At 41.3% G+C, this 24,055-nt stretch overlaps 1 protein-coding gene across 1 annotated transcript in view; it reads right to left on the bottom strand.

Moving 5' to 3' along the window:
- CAPN13 (calpain 13) overlaps nt 1-20,436 on the bottom strand; it is a 117,988-nt gene extending 97,552 nt beyond the window's left edge. Inside the window, exons 1-2 of the mRNA XM_048508497.1 lie at nt 20,320-20,436; nt 4,115-4,366 (exon numbers count right to left, since the gene is read on the bottom strand). Coding sequence (XP_048364454.1) covers nt 4,115-4,339 — 225 coding nt within the window. The 5' untranslated portion in view covers nt 4,340-4,366; nt 20,320-20,436. The remainder of the gene's footprint in view (nt 1-4,114; nt 4,367-20,319) is intronic.
- Between the last annotated feature and the right edge of the window lie 3,619 nt (nt 20,437-24,055).

The raw sequence follows: 24,055 nt of genomic DNA, 5'->3' as shown, positions 1-24,055 counted from the left end.
CTACAAAAACTACTGCCTGGATGGAGGACTACTAAAAGCCCTATATTTGCCATAGTGAGATTTCTAAAAAGAAGGGTGGCATATTTTTATAGTAAATAAACAATAATCAATTATTTAATTCAAATTTACTGGTAAAGGGCATGGATGTCAGGATCAAGATGAGTGACAAAAATGACAACTTTCTGCTGCAAACCCTCAGGGACTCTCCCATATCAAATTGGCTCACTTTACAAGTCAAAACAAGTTGTTTCTAGCTGTCAGCACTGCCTGACATCTGCAAATCAAGCTGTGTTCTTTCTGCTTTGTGCATTACTACCAGCTATAAAGATTCCAGCCTCTAAATGTAATTGGCAATTCTCTTGTTGATGCAGGAGATAAAATTGAAGCCCGCTTCGCTCCTCAACTGCTATATTGGATCTGGAACAGTGACAGTAATAAAGAAAAAAGAAAAAAGTTATCTGTCACTTAAATAACCAAATGCTGCATGACTCAGAAGATGCAGAACAAGCAGAGACAAACTGGACTGAGGTGCTATTCTTCTTTACTGTCGGGCAAAAACTGTGTTCTGGTGAAAGGGGGCTGATATAATTGTTTTTTGGAACTTGCAGTTGAAATTAATTTCCAGGATCTTGCTAATTTGTACTAATTTTAGTTAATAGTTTTATTAGATTTGTTTGCCACCCTTCCCTTTATAGTCCTGAAATGGGAAATAGCCCTGTTGAGAATTCAGCCTTTGTTATAAAACAATATCTTTGCTTTAGGGTCAAAGGTAGATTTTGATTTTTGACCTCCAAAGCTTCCTTTCCAAAACTCTAGTTTTGTAGTTCCAGTAGTTAACTGTCAGCCAATAACTTAAGAATGCCCCACATGCTTGGATTTCCCAGAGAATGGACCTGATTTTAACAGAGAATGGACCTGATTGCTCTTTTTCCAACCTTAGACTAAAATAAGGATTTCATTGTGATGGTGTAAGGTGAACCCCAAAAGATGATTTTAGAGGCCTCTCTGCTGAAGCTTAAACACCTACAGAGAAAAACTTTGAAAAGCATTTTATTTTTCTGAAAAGCATTGTTCTTGCTACAGCCCTGACCGCAAACTTCTTGCCTTTTAGAGAACAAGTTAAGCTATATCCTGCACCCAAAAACTTGCTAAAACCACGAGGTTTCTCTTAGAAATACTCTTTGATGTTGTGTTCTTGTGATTCTCAGAAAAGCCACCTGCTCTCTTCTCCTCCTGACCCCCTCCCCAGTGAACTTTGCTTCATGGTTATCTGTGACATGTATAGCTGGAGCCAACAAACTGGTCGCCAACCACGTATACCGGAACGCATCCAAATTTAGACAAGACGTAGACAGGAAGAAAGAGGAGGTGAAATACTAATTAGCCAATCATTAATTCAATGCAGCTTGTTGACGTATCATTATAAAAATGAATGTATTGCTAGCAAAATTCGTCCTGGACCCAACTAGGCCTAGTTGATAAGAGCTCTGGTAATAAACTTTCACTGATTTTTCAACCATTTGCCTTTTTGCAACTGAATAGCGTGGTCTTGTGACTGACACTCAAGGGGCAGAGTTGTCAATGGTACCTTTGAAGACAACTGAAGTCATACTAGAAATTTGTAGAAAAATTGACTAATGGCACAGTTCCTTCAGGAATGATTTAGCATGCTGTTGAGGAGGGTGATAAGTCTTGGGTAAAGCCTAAGGATATGGTTAAGCCACGTGGTTTTGCTTTTTTTACTGGTTCTACTAGTCATAGGTTTGGACAAATAAATACCAAGTACAGTACTTTGGCCACTGAGGAAATTTTGGGATGACTACTGTAACATTCTTCAGGACCTCAGCTTATCCACCAAATTCCATTCTCATTTAAAATGTTACAAAAAAGACATATGTAATCAAAGTGAAAGGCTGAAGAGAAGAAACAGCGGCCTAAGAGTTCAATCCACCAGCTTCAGAAGGAACCATCAATAGTTAGACAGAATCCAGTTGAAGCATCTCCTCCCTCCCATCCCTGGGACTACTGTAGGACTCATATACCTTGAGTGGAAGGCATGAGGGGAAAAGCACAGGAGCTGAAACTATCAGCTTTTGGAATGACCCCCAATGGCCTGACACCATTTCTGCTGGTTCAGCAAACATTCAGAAACAACAGTGATGCAATTGGCAGTCCTGAAATCCACCCAATTCAGCACTATCCTATTGGTGCAGCTACTTTTTCAAGTAGGACATGTGCACTGCTTGTGTAACTGTGGAGGTGATGAAAGGCCCCTGCTGTGTTCACACGCTCTGCCCAGGGGGCTTCTTGCAGAGTTGTTGTGAGCTGGCAAGATGGGTTGCTGTACACTGCAAAGCGCGCATCACTCTCTGCCCAGGGTCCAGGGACTTTCCCCAAGGTGGACTCTGAGGCCCAAGAGGAACAGCTATCTTCCACATGTAGCCTGGAAAGCCGGTTTCCAGTACACCTTGCCAATTCAGAACTATGAAATTTAGAAAGGGAGAAATGCTGCACCTTATCTGAACAGATACTTGTGTTCAATGAGTTTTCATTTCCATAAAATAATACCATAAGGAGAGGAAGGCCAGTCAGATACCCAATCTCTGGTTTAAACCTTATGCTAAATAAGGTTTGATCCTGGCCTCCGGTGGGCGGGGCGGGGGAGGGTAGGGGTTTTATCTATCTATCTTTTACAGCTGAAGTTCTCTAGAAATTCTTTTGGTGTTTTAAATGGTTTTAAATTGTAATAGTATTAATGTGTTATAATTTAGACAGACAGACAGGCAGGCAGGCAGGCAGGCAGGCAGGCAGGCAGGCAGGCAGGCAGGTAGATAGGTAGATAGGTAGATAGGTAGATAGATAGATAGATAGATAGATAGATAGATAGATAGATAGATAGATAGATAGATAGATAGATAGATAGATAGATAGATAGATAGATAGATAGATAGATAGATAGATAGATAGATAGATAGATAGATAGATAGATAGATAGATAGATAGATAGATAGATAGATAATCTAGTTAACATTGGGCTTTTTTGCATTTTTATTTTCCTTATTTCTAAGTTCCTGGTTGGGGTTGAGGGGCTGTTCAGTTCTGTATGTGTTTTACTCTCTCCAGTTGCTGATTTGACATCAGAGAGTTTTAAATTCAGCATATCTCCCTGCAGATTTAAGCTGCAGAATTTTTATGCTGGATTTAAATCTGTTTTAGGTCGAATTGACCACTAGAGAGAGCAAAACACATGCAGAACTGAACTCCCCACACCAGAGGAAACAGGAACTTAGAAGTGAGGAAAATGAGAATGTCAAAGAGCCCATTGTGACCTTCAGTGAATATCAAATAATTAATGAAAATGTGGTATGTATGCAATATTCAACCTACATAATATTTGTTCTGCCAAGAAGTAGACTTTCCTTTCTTTGTTCTTACAAGATTGGATAATAGAAGGACTATCAGCAAGTACCAGCCTTGGAATTAACTTCTTAATCTTACACAATAACTTTATTTGTCTTATATTGAAGACTTTCCAAGATAAACTCTTTCTACCCTAACCCTTTGATAAGATTCCTTTTGATACAATCTAGCATACAGCAATTGGCTGTTATCTGGCAGTCATTCCTCTGTCTGAAGTTTGAACAGCTACATCAAATTGTTAGATATTACATTAGAGATAATTCCTAATCCAAACCCTAAATAGGATGGCTATAAAGATTGTCTTCAGTTAGTCAATAAATGTTTATATGGAACTTGGATGCATGTGTGACACAGTGAAAGTTCCTGCTACTTGGACAGGGCATCAAAAAAAAGGATTTGGTCTCTTGAGCTATTAAAAGAATATGAACCAACATATTCTACCATCAATACTAATATTTGGTCAAGTAGATTATCTGTTTATGACAAAGCTACTCATTTTAGGATGAACTTAAAAGAGACATAGTCTACGAATAGTGGATCTGAAGAAGTGTGCATGCACTCAAAAGCTTATATCAAGAATAAAACTTTATTGGTCATAAAGGTGTTACTGGACTTAAACTTTTTCTTTTTTGGTTAGTATGTAGTTAAGATATCACTGGGACCACAGTTCTAATAATCATTGATAGCTACTCACAGTTGGCCTCATCCACTGTATTTGATGCAATTTGTCTTCTGACAGGAGGTGAGGCCCAATGGAACTGATAAGTGCAGGGAAAGTATCATCCTCAAAACGTATGCCACGACTCAGGCAGCGGTCTCTTAGATCAACGAAGTCCTGATTCATAAACTTCTGAGTTGAAGTCAGGTTTCCATCTCCCCCAGTCTTTTTCCAGCCTTGCTGCTGCTTCCTTTGGTACATATCAGGAACCAGGCTCCTGTTCTTTTCCTGTAATGAGGAAATTGTAGTAGTGAAAAAATATCATTAGTAACCAAGTCTGTCAATTGGAATCCACAGAAAAGGAGACACTATGAAAATGAGGGGCGGGGGGGGGGGGGGGATGATAATATTATCTGGGAAATTTTCAGAAATGGAAGAGGGGTGATCATATTATCAGGAAACTTCTCAGAAATGGGGGAGGATGTTCATGTCATCTAGAAATTTCTCAAGAACTCAAAACTGGTGAAATCACAAAATTAAGCCAATGCTATCATTTCCTTAAGATTTCATTTTAAGTCTTCCCTGAAGAATGGCAGATGTCGCTGAGATACTTCAGCTATGTTGTCTACAGGCAGATTAAACTTTTATACAACTCTACTTCTTCTTTTGCCAGTCAATCAAAAAGGTTTTCAAACAAAGAAAGCAATCCTTCTGCCATAGCTGAATCCAGAGACATCATGTAACTCTTTTGACTCATCAGGTAACCAGGCCCCAGATCTACAGGGCTATTTAAAATGTTCTAGAAACCTGCAGGAAATATCTGGTTTCCAAATCCTTTCTATTCTCGTACAAGCATATTGGCATGTTCTTTGTATTTATGGTTACTCTGTAATCATCATGATTGCTAAAATCAACATATGAACATATATCTAGACAAAGAAAATAATTGTATTGTTGAAGGCTTTCATGGCAGGAATCGCTAGGGTGTTGTGGGTTTTCCGTGTTGTATGGCTGTGTTCCAGTAGCATTTTCTCCTGACGTTTCACTTGCATCCTCTGAAGATGTCACGGATACAGGTGAAATGTCAGGAGAAAATGCTACTGGAACACGGTCATAGAAGCAGGAAAACCCACAACACCCTAAAAAAAATCATGTTATGACATCTGGAACTCTGCAGACAGGCACAGGATTACTTTGACTGGAATATGCACTATGACTCTCCATAAAGTCCCTTGTTTTTTTACTGTTGCTTTATACTCTTTTGGACCTCGTACAAAGAAATCTACTTCAGTGTCTTTTTAAGCAGATCTACTTAGAATCTGATTCAGTTCTATTCAATGAGGTTTACTCCCAAGAAAGGTTTCTTACGATTGCAATGTGATTCCTTACCGCTCTCTTCATATTCCAGCCAGTTCTACAGAGAGCTTTATAAAGAAGATCGATTTTGGTTGTGTTCTTGGGAAAAAACCTATTTAAAAAAACTATTTAAAAAAACTGGTCTGAAACCTTAACTTATCAATTGTTCCATAAGAAGAAAACCAACTTTTGCCTTTCATTATGCAGGCCAAATAACTTTGTTTTAAATAGATGGAATAAGCAAGATTGAATGAATGCAGCTGAATAAAAACGACTAAATGAACTAAACATTATAACTGTGTTATTGTCTTACATAGCTGCCTTCTTGAACTTTTGGAACATCAGAAGTTTTGGAAAGATTAGATATAAATTATAAATACAAGCAATGCATTTTAAAGCACTAATAGTGCCCTCCTAAATAGGGTCATTCTGTTCTACTTTAACAGACTTAAGACGGCACCAACTATTCCATTTTTTTAAAAAAAAAACATTAAGCTCCTTGTATTTAAGTAGGTTCGTGCATTATGTTTCCATTGTACCAATTTCATGTACTGGGAAAGTGTACTATGCTCAGTCCTCTCAATATGCCTGACTGCCATTTTGTGTGCAATAAGAAACGCTTTATTTTCAAGGCATGGTATGTTTTAATCCAAACCCAGAATTTTCCAAGAGTGCATGTTTTTGTATAGTGAAGCTACAAAATATGCATGTTGCTCCTTTCACACAAAATGGTAATTGCAGGTACCAAGAGGATTTCATATAGCCAAGTGAAGCTGGAATTATAGAAATGTAACACCTCAAAAGAGTTTCTCTTTCACACTGCCTTCTGCTTATCCAGTACATTCCTACCCCACCCCCCAAGTTATTGTTGATCATAACAAACAAGTATAAAATTGTCTTAGTTTTACATCTTGATGTTTCGCACATGAAAAGATAAACTAGAAAAACCGCGAACACTTCTATAAGATAGTTTCTTCTCTTACAAGGAAAGCAGATGACAACTTTCCAACGACACAAAGAGCACGTTTCCTTTTGGCTTCCATTTCTGGGTACAAGGAAAATAAATCTTATGTAATGTAGCATAACATGACAAGAGAATAGTTCCCTCTTAACAAATACTCATTTGCAACAGCGCTCAAGCCCGCTGCATGCAAAGATCTTTTTCCCGCAACAGCATTCCAGCAAAACTGATTACTAATTCCACAACTCAAATTAAAACTAACAGAGCTTGAAGGCTGGGACTGACATGTGCGTTTGTTCTCCCTCTCTCTTTCTCCATTTCTCTCTGTCTGTCTCCCTCTCTGCGCTGATGGAGAACAACAAGAGTTTTTTATCATGTGAGTGTGTATGTTTAATTACATTGTTCAACACATCGGGAACAATTTAACAAGTGGAGTGAAGAAAATAAGGCACTTAGCTAGCCTCCTTTCTACAGAACGGCATCGTCAGCTCTGTAAGACTGGTGTTTGGTGTGTATATAGACAAATGGAACAGCAATTGTTTTGCAACTCACTGTGAGAAGGGAAAGATTCACATCACCAAGTACACAAAATATCAGGCTGACCTCATTCTCTCATGATATTTGTGCTCTGATAACCTTGCCACACATAAAATTTGATTTGTATGTGTAGTTATTTAAGTTGTCAAGTTCAAAAAACATTCTTATGTGTGGATGCATAGTCAATTGTCTGAAAAATACATGTGTCATAACCTATCAGAGAGTTTTAGAGAGAACTGACCATATCGTTCTCAGTGGTGGGGGCTGTTAGTCTCTTGCAGTGGAAATCGACTGGACTATGGCAGTTCTTTAAAGGTTTTGTTCTAGTGTAAGCTTTTGTGGAGAACTGCTCACTTTACTTAATCTGAAGAACCTGGTCTTTGTTAAATCTAATGCTGCAGGCTCTGGTCTACAAAAGCTTATACTTATTGTCAGCCTTCCAGACACAGTCACACAATTCTCTGTTTTTTGTTCTCATTCTTCCAATAGCAATATTATATTGAAGACCCTACAGTAGACCACCCATATCCTGAAATTCTGAAAAATAGTGGTATGAAAACAATTACTACTGAGTATTCTTCTGAAGAGCACAATTTGGTAAGGCTGCAGCATCTTGTTGTCACATATTCGCTAGAGACCTTGCAGGCCATTACTAGCCATAGTTTTGCTCAATTTCATCACATCTTCCCTTCTTTACAAGTGATCCGAATGAGACTCATGTAAATAAAGCCATATAGAAATGAGCCTTTTCTGGCAGCCTGGGCTTCCCAAGATCATAGATAGCAGACTTTTAAGGACCCTTCCCCCCAGTAGGATGCACCAAGCTGTTTAAGAGCATAGGTCAGAATGAAGTGGTGTGTTACTAAGGTGGCATTCAAAACACACAAAATGCACTGATTCAGAGATTTTTCATTTGTCCCGCTTTAGTAATTTTATATTATAAATGTCCTCACTGCCTTGCTTCAATAAATGGACTCAGTCACTCAGGTTTTGACCTACTATATATTTTGTATGCACTGAGTATTGGAAACAGACTGTCTGAAATGATCTAATAAGCAATGAATTCTACAGTCAAACATGGCTTAAGGCACACAAGTCACATTTGACAAAAGACTGGTGACCACGGAAAGAATAACTTATCTTGATTTATACCAAAGGGCAATTATAAAACTTGTCACTTGGGATGAAGAGGAGGGAATGGTCTAACCACGATTTTAAAACAGCCCTGTTTTTTCATTGTCTCCTCACAGTCCTTATATCAACTAAGAACATAACAAAGAGCCTGTTGGATCAGACCAGAGTCCATCTAGTCCATCACCACCTCCTGTGGCAGCATATTCCAAACACCAATCACGCGCTGCGTGAAGAAATGTTTCTTTTTATTAGTCCTAATTCTTCCCCCCAGCATTTTTAATGTATGTTCCCTGGATCTAGTATTGTGAGAAAGAGAGAAAAATGTCTCTTTGTCAACATTTTCTACCCAATTCATAATTTTATAGACTTCAATCATATCCCCCCTCAGACATCCCCTCTCCAAACTAAAGAGTCCCAAACACTGCGGCCTCTCCTCCTTTAATCCAGACCCTCAATCATCCTCATTGCCCTTCTCTGCACTTTTTCTATCTCTGATACCCTTTTTGAGATGTGGTGACCAGAACTGAACACCGTACTCCAAGTGCGGTTGCATCACTGCTTTATGTAAGGGCATGACAATCTTTGTAGTTTTATTATCAATTCCTTTCCTAATTATCCCCAGCAAAGAGTTTGCCTTTTTCACAGCTGCCATGCATTGAGTTGACATTCCCATGGAACTATCAACTAAGATGCCCAAATCCCTTTCCTGGTCTGTGACTGATAGCACTGGCCCACATAGCATGTATGTGAAGTTTGGATTTTCTCCTCTTATGTGCATCACTTTACATTTTGCTACATTGACCTTCATTTGCCATTTCTTAGCCCAATCACCTAATTTATAAAGGTCTGCTTGGAGCGCTTCACAATCCTTTATGGTTCTCACCACCCTACATAATTTGATATCAATCGCAAACTTGGCCACCATGCTACCCACCCCTACTTCCAGGTCATTTATGAATAGGTTAAAGAGCACTGGTCCCAAAACGGATCCTTGGGGGACACCACTCCCTACATCTCTCCATTATGAGAACTTCCCATTTACACCCACCCTTTGTTTCCTGTTCCTCAACCAGTTTTTAACCCATAGCAGGACTACCCCTCTTATTCCTTGATTGCTGAGTTTTCTCAATAGTTTCTGGTGAGGAACTTTGTCAAAAGCCTTTGTCAAAAGCCCCCTTATCCACATGCCTGTTTACACCCTCAAAGAACTCTAGTAAGTTTGTAAGGCAGGACTTGCCTCTGCAAAAGTCATGCTGACTCTTTCTCAGCAGGTCTTGCTTTTCTACATGTTTTATAATTTTATCTTTACTGATAGATTCTACTAATTTACCAAGGATAGGTGTCAAACTGATTGGCCTGTCATTTCCTGGGTCCCCCGTAGATCCTTTCTTAAAGATTGGTGTGGCATTGGCCATCTTCCAGTCTTCAGGAATGGAGGCTGATTTCAGGGACAAGTTGCATATTAAAGTGAGAAGATCAGCAATTTCATGCTTGAGCTCCTTAAGAAGTCTTGGGTGAATGCAATCTGGGCCAGGGGGTTTGGTAGCATTTAGTTTATCAATGGCTGCCAGAACTTCTTTCTTGTCTACCACTATCTTCGCTAGTTCCTTGGATTCGCCTCCTAAGAAGCTTGGTTCAGGTGCAGGAATTTTCCTCACCTCCTCTTGGGTGAAGACAAATGCCACCCTTACAGGTAACTTGCTTCTCTTTTGCCACCATTTGTATTCCTTCTCATTCCATAATGGAGTTAGGCAAGAAATAGAAAACCTATTATTTTGTTTCCAAATCAGGAAAGTCAACATTCTGTAGGTAAGTCTATTGTTCAAAGAGGTGTTTCGACTGCAGATCACAAACATAAGTTCTATTGTATACGTGCATTATTACACCGGCTTAGCCGGTGCCCAACACCCCAGCAGGTGGGGTTGGATCGGGCCGGTAGGCTTAGCCGGTGCCCGACACCCCAGCAAAGAGGGGAGGACGGCGGGCTGGTAGGCAAGCCAGCAGGCTTAGCCGGTGCCCACTTCCCCAAGCTGCAATAGGGGTTGAAGCCAGGGGTTCGCCCCTGGAGCTCCCAGCTTCCTGCAGGTGGCCCCAATAGGGATTGGGGAATGCTTTGATGTTGCAACCCGTTTGTTGCCCAGCTTCTATGTAAATAGTTATTGTTGATAATTAATAAATTGGGCTGCGGCCCAATTCATTTCCAAGCCTGTCGTTGTTGTGTGATATTTTGCCGGAGAAGGGTCTCACCATCTGCACGCAAATGCAAAGATCTCTTTTTCCCCTCCCTTAGCTGTAGCTTTAAAAAAAATTTTCACACGTCATTATGGCACATCATTACACGTCTCCCTGTTTCCATGTGGCAACGCCCAGCACATGGGGGGGAAGGCTGCGTGCGCCCCCACCGACAGCAGAAGAATCTGGCTCCAGTAGCTCACCTCCATCGTAATAAGAGCAAAAAACTCCAATTCCACCCCCAAAACCCATTTAAAGCTGCAGCGGCATGCCAGTTTGTCCCAGCCAAAAAGAGGGTTTCATGTCAAAGAGTGGCCGGGAGTTGATTAGTTTGGAGAAGGAGAAGGAGGGAGGAAAGGAAAACACCAACCCGGCTTGCAAAGCAAACTGCATGGGCAGTTTGGGGTGGCAGCGCTGCTCCTAGTAAACCGCAGACCTTGGCACAGGAATAAGCATTCCAAAGGAGGAGGGGAGTTAAAACAACAACCCCCGACCCCAAAACAGCAGGGAAGGGATCTGGGCAACCTGGCCATCAGTTAGCCTCCAACCAGCTGCTCAGGCAGCCCCTCCCAGGCCAAACTCCCTTCTTCGATCAGGGCCCTGGGAGGAGGAGGCGGGTTCTGCCGGGCAGCTGGAAGAAGGGGGCTGCCGGGGCCAGGGTGTGTGTGTGTGTGAGGTTGTTCCTGTGTAAATACAATAAAGAGATATGAATGAAACAAGCCAACTAATGGCTTGGTTGGTATCTGCCTTGGTGTGTGCCCGGACTCAGGAGAAAAAGGAGACCCAGAGCCAGTTTTTCTGCCTCCCCAAGCTCCAATGTGACTTGGTTTTAGTCCGGCTGCTACAGCTAAGGGAGGGGAAAAAGAGATCTTTGCATTTGCTTGCAGATGGTGAGACCCTTAAACACCATTGTAATCATTTTGCAGGAACAGGAGAGCCATCTATTGTATACATGAATTGTTTGTATAGTTTTCTACCTGGTCACAAAAAAAGCACAAACCATCAAGATGGAAAAGTTTCTTCTATCATTATTGTTATGCAGTTCAATCTTCTTTTTCATCATTTGGAGAAAATTCTTCTCAAGAGTGTTCAAATTACATCTTAAACTGAGTCCCCTCCTCCACCCCCCACTTCTGTTGCCAGCATGTATAACACTTCACCCTGGCCTTATCTATACTACTTGAACAAAATTCTAGCCAATCTAAAAAACCATTATAGCCAAACTAAATGAAAAAGATGTCCTGTTGTAAATGCGCGTTTGTTTATGGCCAAGCAAAAAGCAACTCAGCAAATTTGTAATACTGGAAAATCTTGAGCAGAATAAGTGATCTATTACAGGAAAGATTTCTGTAAACTGCAGTTATAATAGGTGATTTTCATGCAAAGTGAATGTCTGGAGAACAGAAATTAACTGTCTGAGAGGACCAAGGATTGACCTCATGCTCAATATCTGAAACACCACCAGGGTAAGGAGTAACTTATTTGACATCTTCTAGAGCAGTGAAGAAAATACAAAAGAAATTTTTTTAATAATGATCCCTGATAGTTGTTGAAATCATGAATCATGAATAAAAAACAAGAGTCTTAAAATAATGGTTTGATTGATATATATGAAAGAACTGAAGGGTATACAATTATAGCCGCAGCATAAAAATTATCACTGCCCTTAGCTCAGCCCCAGTTGTGGGGGGAGCGGGATATAAGTTCAATAAAATAAAATAAATAACCAAATGTGTGTGCAAAGTGCCATCAAGTCACACCCAATTCATGGTGAACCCAGCAAGGGGCTTTCAGGGCTACTAAGCAGCAGAGTTGATTTGGCATTGCCTTCCTCTACAGAGTTTTCCTTGGAGGTCTCTCTTTTAAGTACTAACACTCCTTCAGAGGTGTACAGGGTCCAAATGGTGGCCAGAGACAAAGCCTCCTGCAGGAGCCCCCCCAGGAGCCCCCCCTGAATGTCCCTGCTGCAGTGAGCCCAGGAGGGCAGAATGCCCCAGCCCTGCCCACCTGCAGAGCTGGCCTCCCTCAGCCCCACCCCACCCCCCGGTCTGCCTGGAGATCAGAGACCTGACCCCATCCCCCTGCTTTTAGCAGGCCCAGTCCTGGCTTGAACTATCTTTTCAAGTTATGGTGAGCATTTCAACAATAACTTGAAAAGATAGTCCAAGGCAGGGCTGGGCCTGCTAAAAGCAGGGGGCGGGGTCACATTCCTGATCTCCAAGGTCAGTGCCTTAGACTATGTTTTCAAGTTATGGTGATCATTTGAACAACATACCCATGAGCCTTTGCTAAATATGCAAATTTGTAATTTGCATCTTTAGTAAAGGCACACGGGCATGTTGAAATGCTCACCATAACTTGAAAACAAAGTCCAAGGCACTAACCCACCACCACTTACTTTAGTTCTGCTGGCAGCCAGCTGAAAAAGCAGCCTGCTCCAGCTAGGCCGTTTTGGCTCCGTGTTTTGTCAGAGTTGCCGCCCTCAAGGAGGCTGACTCTCTGGTCATGTGGAGGGCCAATTTTGCACACACCCCCAAATGACCAGATGGCGTGAGCCCAGAGGCACGGGTTACCCCTTATCCCTGGGCAGGTACGCCACTGTCCTGTCTATGTAACATGCTGCCTTAGCCAAATATTAAGAATGAAGACAGAATTATACATGACCATAGAGACAGATTAGGCTATTGCCACACCCCTTTGGGAACTGAATGAGACAGGGGACATGATTAGCAGAGTTGATAACTGTCCAGCCAGTGGGGCAGGCAGTTGACAGCGGTTTACAGAAATGCTCCATTTTCCCCACCCATACATTTGTTTCTTACTGCTGATCAATTTGGGGGTAAACCCCAGAGAAAGAGGAGTTTGGTAAAGGAAAAGTCTTCAGCTGTGTAATTCGACCCTACAAAACAGCAATTTTCTAAAAAAAAAACAAAACCCTGGCTCTGGAGATAAGGTATAATTCTGTCTATGTACCTATCATTAATATGGTGTTTTTGTTGTTTCACTAGTTTCTGGGATACCATTTTATTATGCATTTTTAATTCATTAGCCACCTGGGTGGTAGTTATGAGGACAGAAAGGCAGTATATAAATTTTGTAGAATAAATAAAGTAAAAATAGGCTGACAATAAAAAGCAAGACCAGAAATAATCACTGGCAAAGTTTAGAGGAAGAATGAAGTTGCCCAAATCACATAAGTGCCTGGAAACAGCTAAAACCCGCTGTTCCCTTTGTAGGAGTTTTAATAGCTGGACGCCATCTTTATTTTAATTTTAATTGATATAGAAATTGGATGCTGCTTTTAAATTGTTTTAATATTTATTGTCTTATCACTGTTGTAAACCGCCCTGAGCCCTTCGGGGGAGGGCGGTATAAAAGTAGAATAATAAATAAAAATAAATAAATAAGTTACTGGCATACCTATGCATCCCATCATAAAAAGGTAAAGGTAGTCTCCAGTGCAAGCACCGGGTCATTATTGACCTATGGAGTGATATCACATCCCAACATTTACTAAGCAGACTTTGTTTAGGGCTGGCTACTGCCTTCCCCAGTTGTCTACACTTTAACCCCAGCAAGCTGAGTACTTCAGAAGGATGGAAGGCTGAGTCAACCTTGATCCAGCTTCCTGAAATCAACTTCTGTAGGGATCGAACACAGATCTTCAGCACAGCTTTGACTACAGTACTATAACTCTGCACCACGGGGCTCATCCCATCTAAACCATTTCATGACATAGACCAAACATTTAATCTAATTAAATCCAAGTATGCTTGTCTTGTGCCCTCATTTGTGAAGGTGTTAGGGACAAAAGAATAATGTATGACATAGAATTGGATTAAGCCAGCTTTTCTGTGAACAAAAAAATAAGGAAGGATCCTTTCTGGCTATACTGCGGCTCATGGGACATCCATGGACAAAAGCCATGTGGGGTGGGGATTGTAGTAAGGAGGAGAATTGAGTGACATTCAACAGAAAAACTGGCTGGATCCAGCTTATGGCTTCCTTGAAAGCCTATGGGCAGAGGTTCTGTAGCTTTAACAGCTGCCTGCCAAGAGCTGTGAACAGTCAGAGACCTGATCATGCACTGAGGAAGCACACATGGAGGCACATTTCTACAGAATTAGAGCTGCTGTCCCGCTGTAACAACACTAAGATCCAGCTGTCAACAATGAGTAGGGGGTGCTATGAACACAGTCAGTAGCCAAATCCAAAATCCGTTTCCTTCCTGTTTTCTGCCCTGCATCCACAGCATCATGGTCAGGCATGAATACAAGTGGACAAGTTAATAAGGCGTTCATAGGAATAAAGTAAGAGAAAATGGGGCATCAGACAAATCTGCAGATCTGCAGTTTGGACTGTGAATGATACTGACATCCAGCAGATTTTTGCAGTGGCCTCATCCTAGCCTCACATGGGTTTCTGGTCTGCATCTCAGCAGTGCAGGCATCAGCCAACGTTTTCTCCCATCACTGCCTCTTTGTCCCAGGACATGATTCAACTTATTGAGTTAGAGAAACTCACGTGCCCATGATGGCTAAATGAAACATCAACACAAAGTGAATCATATGCATAAGGAAAGGCAGTCCTATTTATGATCTAAAAAGAAGCAAAAAAAAAAAGCTATTGGAACTGGCAGCAACATGAAAAGGTAATGAAAGAAGCTTTTAAAAGTGCTATTAGGAACCAATTTAAAAGACAGAAACATCTCTTTGTCAACAACTACAAAAATCAGCATAATCTGGTAAATCCAGTTGAAAATCAGGATGGTAAATTCTTCTGAAAGATTATGGAACATAGTACTAAAGACTACCATGCAACAAAAGAATCAGTTATTCCTGGCAAAACATGATCAAATTATTTTCAAAATAAAATTAATTGTACCATAGGTCACCACAGAGTTAGGAAGTTCAGTTATAAAAATGTCTAGCATGTATAAACATGGGCCAAGCACCAGGTATGGCCTATCTTCCACTTGGCTTTTTAAGGGAATTTCCTGGATAGCGTACTACCATTATTCAATGAGAATTATGGTATGTAATCTTATTACCAATAGTGGGAAAGAAAATACCATAGGATTTCTCTGTGAAAGAGGGAAGAGAAATGACCCAATTTCTTATAATCCTATCTACTAAATAACTCTCCCTGGGAGGAGGGAGTCATTGAAAGCTCTTGGTAGTTTTGCTAAAGTTGACAAAAATAGCATAGTATCCATAGAAAGAAACAAAGGGGATTTTGTAAGACTATGCAAGGCAAAGGACATTGTGAATTTTATAGCAAAAGTACATAGAAGTAAGTCCAGTTATAAGTGGTCCAGGTTTATGGGAGTAAGTGGATTTTGAATCTGCAGGCAGAGATAGGTAGCTTAGAGACTCATTCAAAAACATGCTGAGTCAGTAGGCAAGCTGGCATGGGTTGAGAGAGAACTGCCTTTAACGGAAGTTGAACACTCCCATAAGTCGGTGGAATTAATGATAACTTTGACACTGGTGCTATAAACCAGACTACGGCTATTTAGCAATAAAGAGAAATTGAAGGATGAGGATGGCATAATTGGTGCAGCAGAGGGCAGGCCAGGTCTCAGACAGGATAGCCAAGATCAGAAGGACTTCTAAGGAAGGCAAACAGGGGAACAGTCTAACTTTGCAATCCTGAGAAAATGTTCCTGGAAGTAATCCTACTGAATAGCACTCAGAGGAGTCTTACTTAGGATGGCAATAAAAGCAGCAGCCCAGGAGAATCAGGATAGACCAGCAGCAGCAACAACAACAACAACGAGAATCCTAAAACAACTATGGAACACACCAGAGGAGATCTAAGTGGAACTGTTGGTTGTCAATCCTTCATGCTTTCTTTTATGGGGAATTTTGAGAGACAAAAAAAGCAGGGAAGCTCAAATGCCCTGGGATTCGCAAGACAATATGGAGTAGAGGAGCTAGCACTAAATTTCATGGGGTAGACAAAGGCCGATACAAGAAGTACTATTCACTCAACACTTTCCACCATCAAATCTAATAATAACAGTGTTAGCTGGGAATGAGGGTGAATGTACATTTTCAGCAACAATGTATTGTAGTCTGGGGACATCCAGTATTACTCACTGCCACAGAGGCATCACCCACTGGGGGAAATCTTGCACCAAGCAAGAAGCAATACAATACAAAGCAAACAAAAATTGTGATATTGGAAGGAAGGTTCCACTTCACCTTAAATTTTCTTTTGGATTAGAAAAGTAGGCCAACTTCACGATTAGGGGAGCCATCTTGCAGAGATAAGATTGGCAGTCCTCCCAGGCATAAGAACAGTAATAGGTTTATTTTAAAGGATATCTTGTAGGAAGTAGCAATTGCTTTTAATATATACAGAGGCTTTCCAATTAGGTACAAGTTTGTGCTGGTTGTACTTAATACTGGGAAGTGTACGTTTTGCTGGATGAGAAACTGCAACAAGCACAACAATAAGCAATCACAACAAGCAGCCATGCTGTTGTTCATCTACAACTCAAGGACACATTCCCCTCCATCTTCCCAATTAATCACTGCTGTTTCAGGGGCCAATTCAGGGACACCTCTATCTGCTCAGAAATAAGTCTCATGATATTCACTGGGTCTTGCTCCTAGGAACTCTTAGAATTGCATCTTCGTAGCTGGTATTCTCACCTCTTCTCATTTAATCCATCTTCTGTACTATATGTTGTTCCAGATAATTTAAAATGTTCAGCTTCAGTGGTGAAGGAAAATTCTACAGAGACCATGCATGGACCACAAAAAAGGCAAATAAGTGGCTTGTAGATCAAATCAAGCCTGAACTCTTCCTTCAAGCTAAAATGGCTAAACTGTGGCTACCATACTTTGGTCACATTAGGAGCAGACAAGAATCCCTGGAAAAGCTAACAATGCTAGGAAAAGTTGAAGAAGTCAGCAGCTAAGAAGAAGACCCATCATGAGATGGAATCGACTTAATCAAGGGCTTTCAGTCTGCAAGACCTGAGCAAAATTGTTAACGTTAGGAAATTTTGGAGATCATTAATTCACAAGTGGAGACCCGCATAAAATTTGTGGGAACAGCTATTGCCATTCCCCTCTCCCTCTACTTAGTCTCTCATTTTTTCTCCCTCCCGCCATTTCTTTTCTTACTGCCTCTCTTCTATGCCTATTAACTGTTCTCTGATTTTGCCTCCACTCCACCACCCTTTCTCTTTCTTTCTGCCCATCACCCTCCTAGCCTCCCACCAGTTTCCTCTCCTCTTGCAGAGCAGCAACAGTGGTGGCAGAGCTCCCAGTCACCCATCCCCCCCCCCCCCAGCAGTAGTGGCAGCAACTCTCTCAGAATCGCAACAGGTCTCCCAACTAAAGAAATTAATTCCTCTTAGGATTGCCAGCTCCAGGTGGGGAAATAACTGGAGATTTTGGGGTGAAGCCTTGGGAGGGGGAGGTTTGGGGTGGGAAACAACCTCAGCAGGATACAGTGCCACAGATTCCCCCCTACCTGCAGCCATTTTCTCCAGGGGAACTGATCCCTGTCATCTGAAGAACAGTTGTAATTCTGTGTAATTTCAGCCCTTTCCTGGAGGTTGGCAACCCTAATTCCCCTGGAGAAAATGGCTGATTTTAGAGGGTAGAGTCTATGGTATTGTCCCTGACAGTATTGTCCCTTTCTGAGATTCCTCCTATCCTCAAACCCCACCTCCCCAGGCTCTTCCCCTCAAATCTCCAGGAATTAATTCACCTGACGTTGGCAGGCCTATCTCCTTCCAATACAACAACCAACCTACCTTTTTCTGCCCCTCTATCTTATGTTTTCCCTCTCCCGTTCCCACTAATTTCTGCTTTGAAAAACTGCAGTCTTTCTTCACAGTGGGGACCAGAGAAGCTTACATTATCCTCCTTTCCTTCTTTATATCCACACATCAGCCCTGTGGGGTAGGTTAGATGAAAAGTAATTGGTCCAAAATCACTCACTGAAATTCCACAGCAAGATGGAGATTTGAACCTGGGTCTTGCAGATCCTGCTCTGAAGCTTTAACCTTTACACCACACTGGCTCTCATAGTGTGGCCACTGCTGAACAGTAGCAAGTAGCCAGATGAGTCATGCAAGTCAGAGTTCCTCTAGCCTGGCCCCAATTGGTCTTACCTCAAAGGTCAAAACAGGCCTGCGAAGGGCCCTGCCTCCTCCTCTTCACTTTTATTCATAGAACCAAGCCATGGAACACTTGGTTGTCTAGCAACAGCCACAGAGAAAATTCACTGCGTAAAGCTACAGGCACTCCTTTTATCATTTTGAGGGTTTTAGCCCCATCAATTTTTTAAAAAGATTTCACTTTTTTTTTTTTTGCAAGCTTAGGGCTCTTTTTAGATTTGTCAAAAGATCTGTCTTGTCTCTTCACAGCTCCAGTTACCAGATTTCAGTACCCAAAGATTTGGCCAACTTATATTCGCTATTGGTTGGCAAAAGCAAAAAGCAACTTGGCAGCACCTAACAGACACAGGCACTTGCATAAGCCTGCAAATCTTCTTTAAGACCAATGGCTAAATCAATACTATCAATAAATTTGTACTGGACTGCTCAATCTACCCATGTAAAAACACAGTTTATCTGAACCACTATTTATAAATATAACCATTATATACAAATTGACCTAGATTCAGATGTGATTAAACCAATTACATCCACACCAAATATAATAAACTGGACAAGAAAACAATATGGGTATTAAACCTACAGTTCTTGAGAAGTACTGCTTTATTCTAAGCATGGCTGCTTGGAAGTAAATCCACGGTCTCCCACTGAAATCCACCAAGGACCACGCAGTCAAAAGAGTTTCTTCATGTAATACAAACACTAAGTCTGGATACATTATATATCCTAAATAACACTAAGATGAGCTCATTAAAGCTGGACAAAATATAGTGTGTGGGAGGCGTCTGATTTTTGTACTTTGGTTCATGTCACATCCTGGTTTAATGACAATTTTATTTCTAATTTGCAATTAAGGCTCTATTTTGTTTTGTGAAAGCTAAATTCTTTTACATAATTATCCATTAGTCTGTGAAAGCTGTAAATAACCCACTGCTACAATTAGTGATTCATTAATGCCTCAGGATATCAAAATCTAGCAAGAGATGTTGTTTGAAGCTCTAGTACATCCCTCTTCCATAGTTCATGGTCTCTTTCATTCTATTTGTTTACAAGGGATTGTCTTCTGATTTTTATTCATTAGATGTTGATTGCTACTTTTTATATGTAAGCAGACTAATTTCAGCTATTTTCCTTCACAGCATTTCATTGGAAAATCCAATAATGTATGTTTAATATGTGTCCATTTAAATTCTTATATCTCACTTTTTTCCTCCAAGGAAACATGAAGCAAAAACCATCTGGGGTTGATTAGGCTGAGAGAGAGAGAAACTGGCTCAAGGCAAGCTTGCATGGCAGAGTGAGATTCAAACCCAGCTCTCCTAATACAACATCGTAACCACTACAGCATGCTGACAATTTCACTTTGGGTTTCCATTGATACTTCATTCTTTGGTTCCCTGGAGACCAGGTTCCCTAGAGAGGCAGCATAAATATTTCCTAAATAAAACAAATAAATGACCATGTACATTACTTTTCAATAAGGTTGCCAACTCTGGCTTGGGAAATTCCTGGAGATCTGAGGATAGAGCCCAGAGAAGACGAAGTCTGGAGAGAACTCAGTGGTTTTCAAGGCAAGGGATGTTCAGAGGTGGTTTGCCACTGCCTACCTCTGAGTCGCAACCCACGGTATTCTTTGGTGGTCACCCATCCAAATACTTGCTTGGGTCAAGGCTGAAAGTGTGTGCCTGGCCCAAGGTCACCCAGCAATTTTCCATAAAAGAGTGGGGATTTGCACCTGGGATTCCCAGATCCTATTCCAACACTTTAATCAACTGGCTTGCTCTATTCAGTCTGAAAGCATCCCCAGCAATGCAACTCCCAACAGTTATGCTTCAAAGTTTATACCAACTGTAAAAGCTTTTCAACTTTCACCATTCCTACCTTTTTGAGAGGTTATTTTTCCAATGTTGCCTCCTTTCTTCTTTCTCTCTCTAGACGCAGAAGTACAAGCAAATGGATATTTCTCTCAGAAAACCTTCAGCACGAGAATATTTGCTAGCTAAATCCACCCAGGTTTACTTTCGTTCTTGAACTTTTATTTAATATATATTTATATACGTAGCAGCAAGTGTACCACCACCTTGAGTAAACAATGCCTGAGTGAACTTTAAGCCGAGGGCTGAGACTAGAGGAGGGGAAATGATGATAAAAGCAACTTCACAGCTTCCGCCTTTTCTCAGGTGTTAGTCAGCTTTACACATGGAAGTTAACCTATTATGAGGGCTAATGTTTCACTACCAACAGTTTCTGTGGTTTTAAGGCATAGACATTTTAATTAGATAGAAAATAGAATATGTTTTCTTAGGTTTTTTATTATTACATAATCTGTATTCTTCACAATTGTACCAGGAAATTAACTCATATTTAAGGGAGCATTTTGTAAATGGGCTAGGTATGTCAGAATATAAGACACCCATCTTTTTTTTTCTTTTCTATCTTTTCTATTTTTCATACAGGTCTTTGGAGAATTAGGTTTGAATCGTCATTCCTCCACATGAAGCCTGCTGGGTAACCTCAGAACTCTCACAGCCACAAGGCTGAAGTTGGTTGCCAATTCCCAGTTCATTCCTAGTTCCCAGTTCCTTATTTCCATTTCCAATCCAATCCATGGCCTTTATTGGAATCTATTATTTGCATTCATGCAGTTCCTGAATACTGATTTGGACAAATGAAAAGCTCTGCACTCCAAAATGAGGTTTGAACCATCACACATCATATACTGCCACATTCAGGGGACTCTGCCCTCCAAAGGGACATGTGCTGGTTCATTGTCCAAAGCCCATTTTGTGTGGCAGCTGTTCCCAAGTGGGACCCCCCCAGGACAAATACACATACAGACACTGGGGCCCAGCTTTACCCCAAAACAACATTTGGATCATCCACATCACACAGCCACACACTCTAGAGACTGTCTCTTGCAAGATAATATACAGGGGTACCTGGTCCAGACACTGGTTCTGGCATCATGAGCTGTATTTGGGTTATCACCAAGAAGCCTGTATTGCAAAAAAAGATTTGAATATATATTTGAATATATAGGAAATATGAGTAAGGAACTGGGAACTAGGAATAAACTGGAAACCAACTTCACACACGTAAGAAGGGTATAAAAACCAACTCTTCATCCTTAGAAAAAAGACGAAGTAAAATCATTACTAATTCCCAGGAACATGGAACCATAGCCAGCCTTCCTTGATAATCAAGATTCCCTTGTTGTCAAGTGGTGTCCAAACAAATGGATGGAAAATCATTGGTTTTGTCTTGAACCAAGAAACATTTAGAGTTTACCAAGAGTGCTTACCTTGCGTGTATGTGCATTTGAGCATTTGAGCATCTATAAATTAGGTTGTGGTTTTTCCAGGCTGTGTGGCTATGGTCTGGTAGTTTTTGCTCCTAGTGTTTTGCCTACATCTATTGTTGCCATCTATGGCAGGTGAAACGTTAGCAGCAAAAACTACCAGACCACAGTCACACAGCCCAGAAAATCCACAACATCCAGTTAATTTCATCCATGAAAGTTTTCAACAATACATCTCTAAACCATTAGCATCAGAAACTGGTTGCTTGAACCAGAAATTTCTTGAAATGAAAATCCCACACAAATATAAAAACCAGAGATGGGAATACTTAAAAACATTGAAGTAGCATGAATCAGGACTTTGTGTGGAATGATAAACCCTCTAGCCCACCCTGACTAAAGTCCTGGAATGAAGTGAGGCCTCTGTGTTATGTGCCTCACCTGATTCAGACTTCCAGGAGCACAGGTGTAATTTGTCACCATTCAGTAAGGGATAAGGTAACAAAGGCCCTTTCTGCACGGGCGTTTTATGGCGGCCTGGGGACGGCAAAAATGCAGTCCCCAGGGAACCATTTGCACAAGGGGCGCAGCTGCTGCGCAGCTGTGCCGCCCTCACGCCGCCCAACCGGCGCGAAGCCGACGTTTCCAAACGTCGCTCGGGGAGCGAGGTTTACTGGGAACGCCGACTTGGAGCCACTGCCGTGCGAACGGCAGCGGCTCCAAGGCGCCCCCCGTCACTTACCTTGTTTCCGGCCCTCCGGCGCATCGCCGAGGCCTGGGGACACGCCCCCCCTGCCCTGCGACACTGAAGCAGGCGCGCAGGCGAAGCGTGTCTCCAGATACCAGCGACATGCCGAAAGACCAAAATAACTGGATCAGCCGAGGTGATGAAATCCGCGGCGCCCGTCTGCCCGACTGTTTCTGAACTCGATTACCAGTACCGAGCGGGTCTCAGAGAGTTAGGTGCAGCGAAGAATGTGCCGTATTGGCGCCTAGCTGTTTACGCTTTTACTCCTACATGCAGAAACGGCCAAAGGTAATGGTTTTTTAAGGGTTTGTATCTGTTGTTTTAATTTATAGCTGTGGTATATTGTATCATTTTATTGTTGTATGCCACCCAGAGCCCTTCAGGGATTGGGCGGTCTATGAAATAACAACAACAACAACAACAACAACAACAACAACAATAATAATTTTAAAAGGTGCAAGCATAGGGTCATTACAGACGTATGGAATGGCATCACATCACAATGTTTACTAGGCAGACTATGTTTACAGGGTGGTTTGCCCTTTCCTTCCCCAGTCATCTAAACTAGGCTGGATGCTCATTTTACTGATTCGGAAGCATGGAAGGCTGAGTCAACCTTGAGCTGGCCACCTGAAATGGACTTCCATTGGGATCATACTCAGGTTGCCAGCAGAGCTTTGACCACAGTACTGCAACCTACCACTATACAACATGGGGATCTAAGGGATAAGACAGCTTCACTAATCACGTTAACTGAAGTGACCCATCTTTTTTAGCTTTTTATGGTCTGCCTTTAGTTATAAGGATTCTTTTATGACAGAAATGACAAAGTCATTTTTTTACATGCCTTTTAATAGCATAAAAACCCCAAGCATCTTTGGCTGTGTGGTATCTGGAGTTTTATTCTATTGGTTTTAGCTGTAATGTTTAATTGTGAATTGTAAACTACCTTGAGACATAGGGAAAGGTAGGATAAAAGAGTCAACAAGCACATACATTATAATGCTATTTAATGCTATTTTATGGCCTTTTTGTATTGATAATTTTTTAATCATTTATTTACTTAGATTTCATCCAGATTTTTTCAACAATGGAATCTAAAGGAATTTACAACATCATTCTCCTGTGTGTGCTTCCATTGAGAGTGTGTCAATGAGATTCCATGGCACTGTTGGAATCGAAACCCCTGGCTTTCTGTCATTCTAAGCTTATGCTCTGACCACTACACAATGTTAATTTGTATTAATTTTTAATTTTTGAGCCACCCTAAGCAGGACTTTGGAGACAGGGCATATTATTTTTCTAAAGAAATAACTTGAAGAAAGAATCTTGAAATATGCATCTTCTCCCATTATGTAGTACTGGTTAGAGAAACTGCTCCTGTTGAAATCTTTCCTTGTATTAAACAGGTAGGGATCCTGTCTCATAATAAATCTGCCAACCTTTCCCTGGGCCTTCTTTTATGACATGTGCACCTTGGGTGCTCTGGATTCTTCCTCAGAACCAGGCTGTCTGTTATATGTTTGGCTTGGTGTTAGTGAGACCTATATCTGAGAACAGATTGGGCCCCC

The sequence above is a fragment of the Sphaerodactylus townsendi genome, linkage group LG01 (assembly GCF_021028975.2).
Source record: "Sphaerodactylus townsendi isolate TG3544 linkage group LG01, MPM_Stown_v2.3, whole genome shotgun sequence".
Taxonomy (NCBI): Eukaryota; Metazoa; Chordata; class Lepidosauria; order Squamata; family Sphaerodactylidae; genus Sphaerodactylus; species Sphaerodactylus townsendi.
The sequence above is the reverse complement of the archived record's forward strand: the minus strand, read 5'-3'. Positions and strand labels throughout refer to the sequence as shown.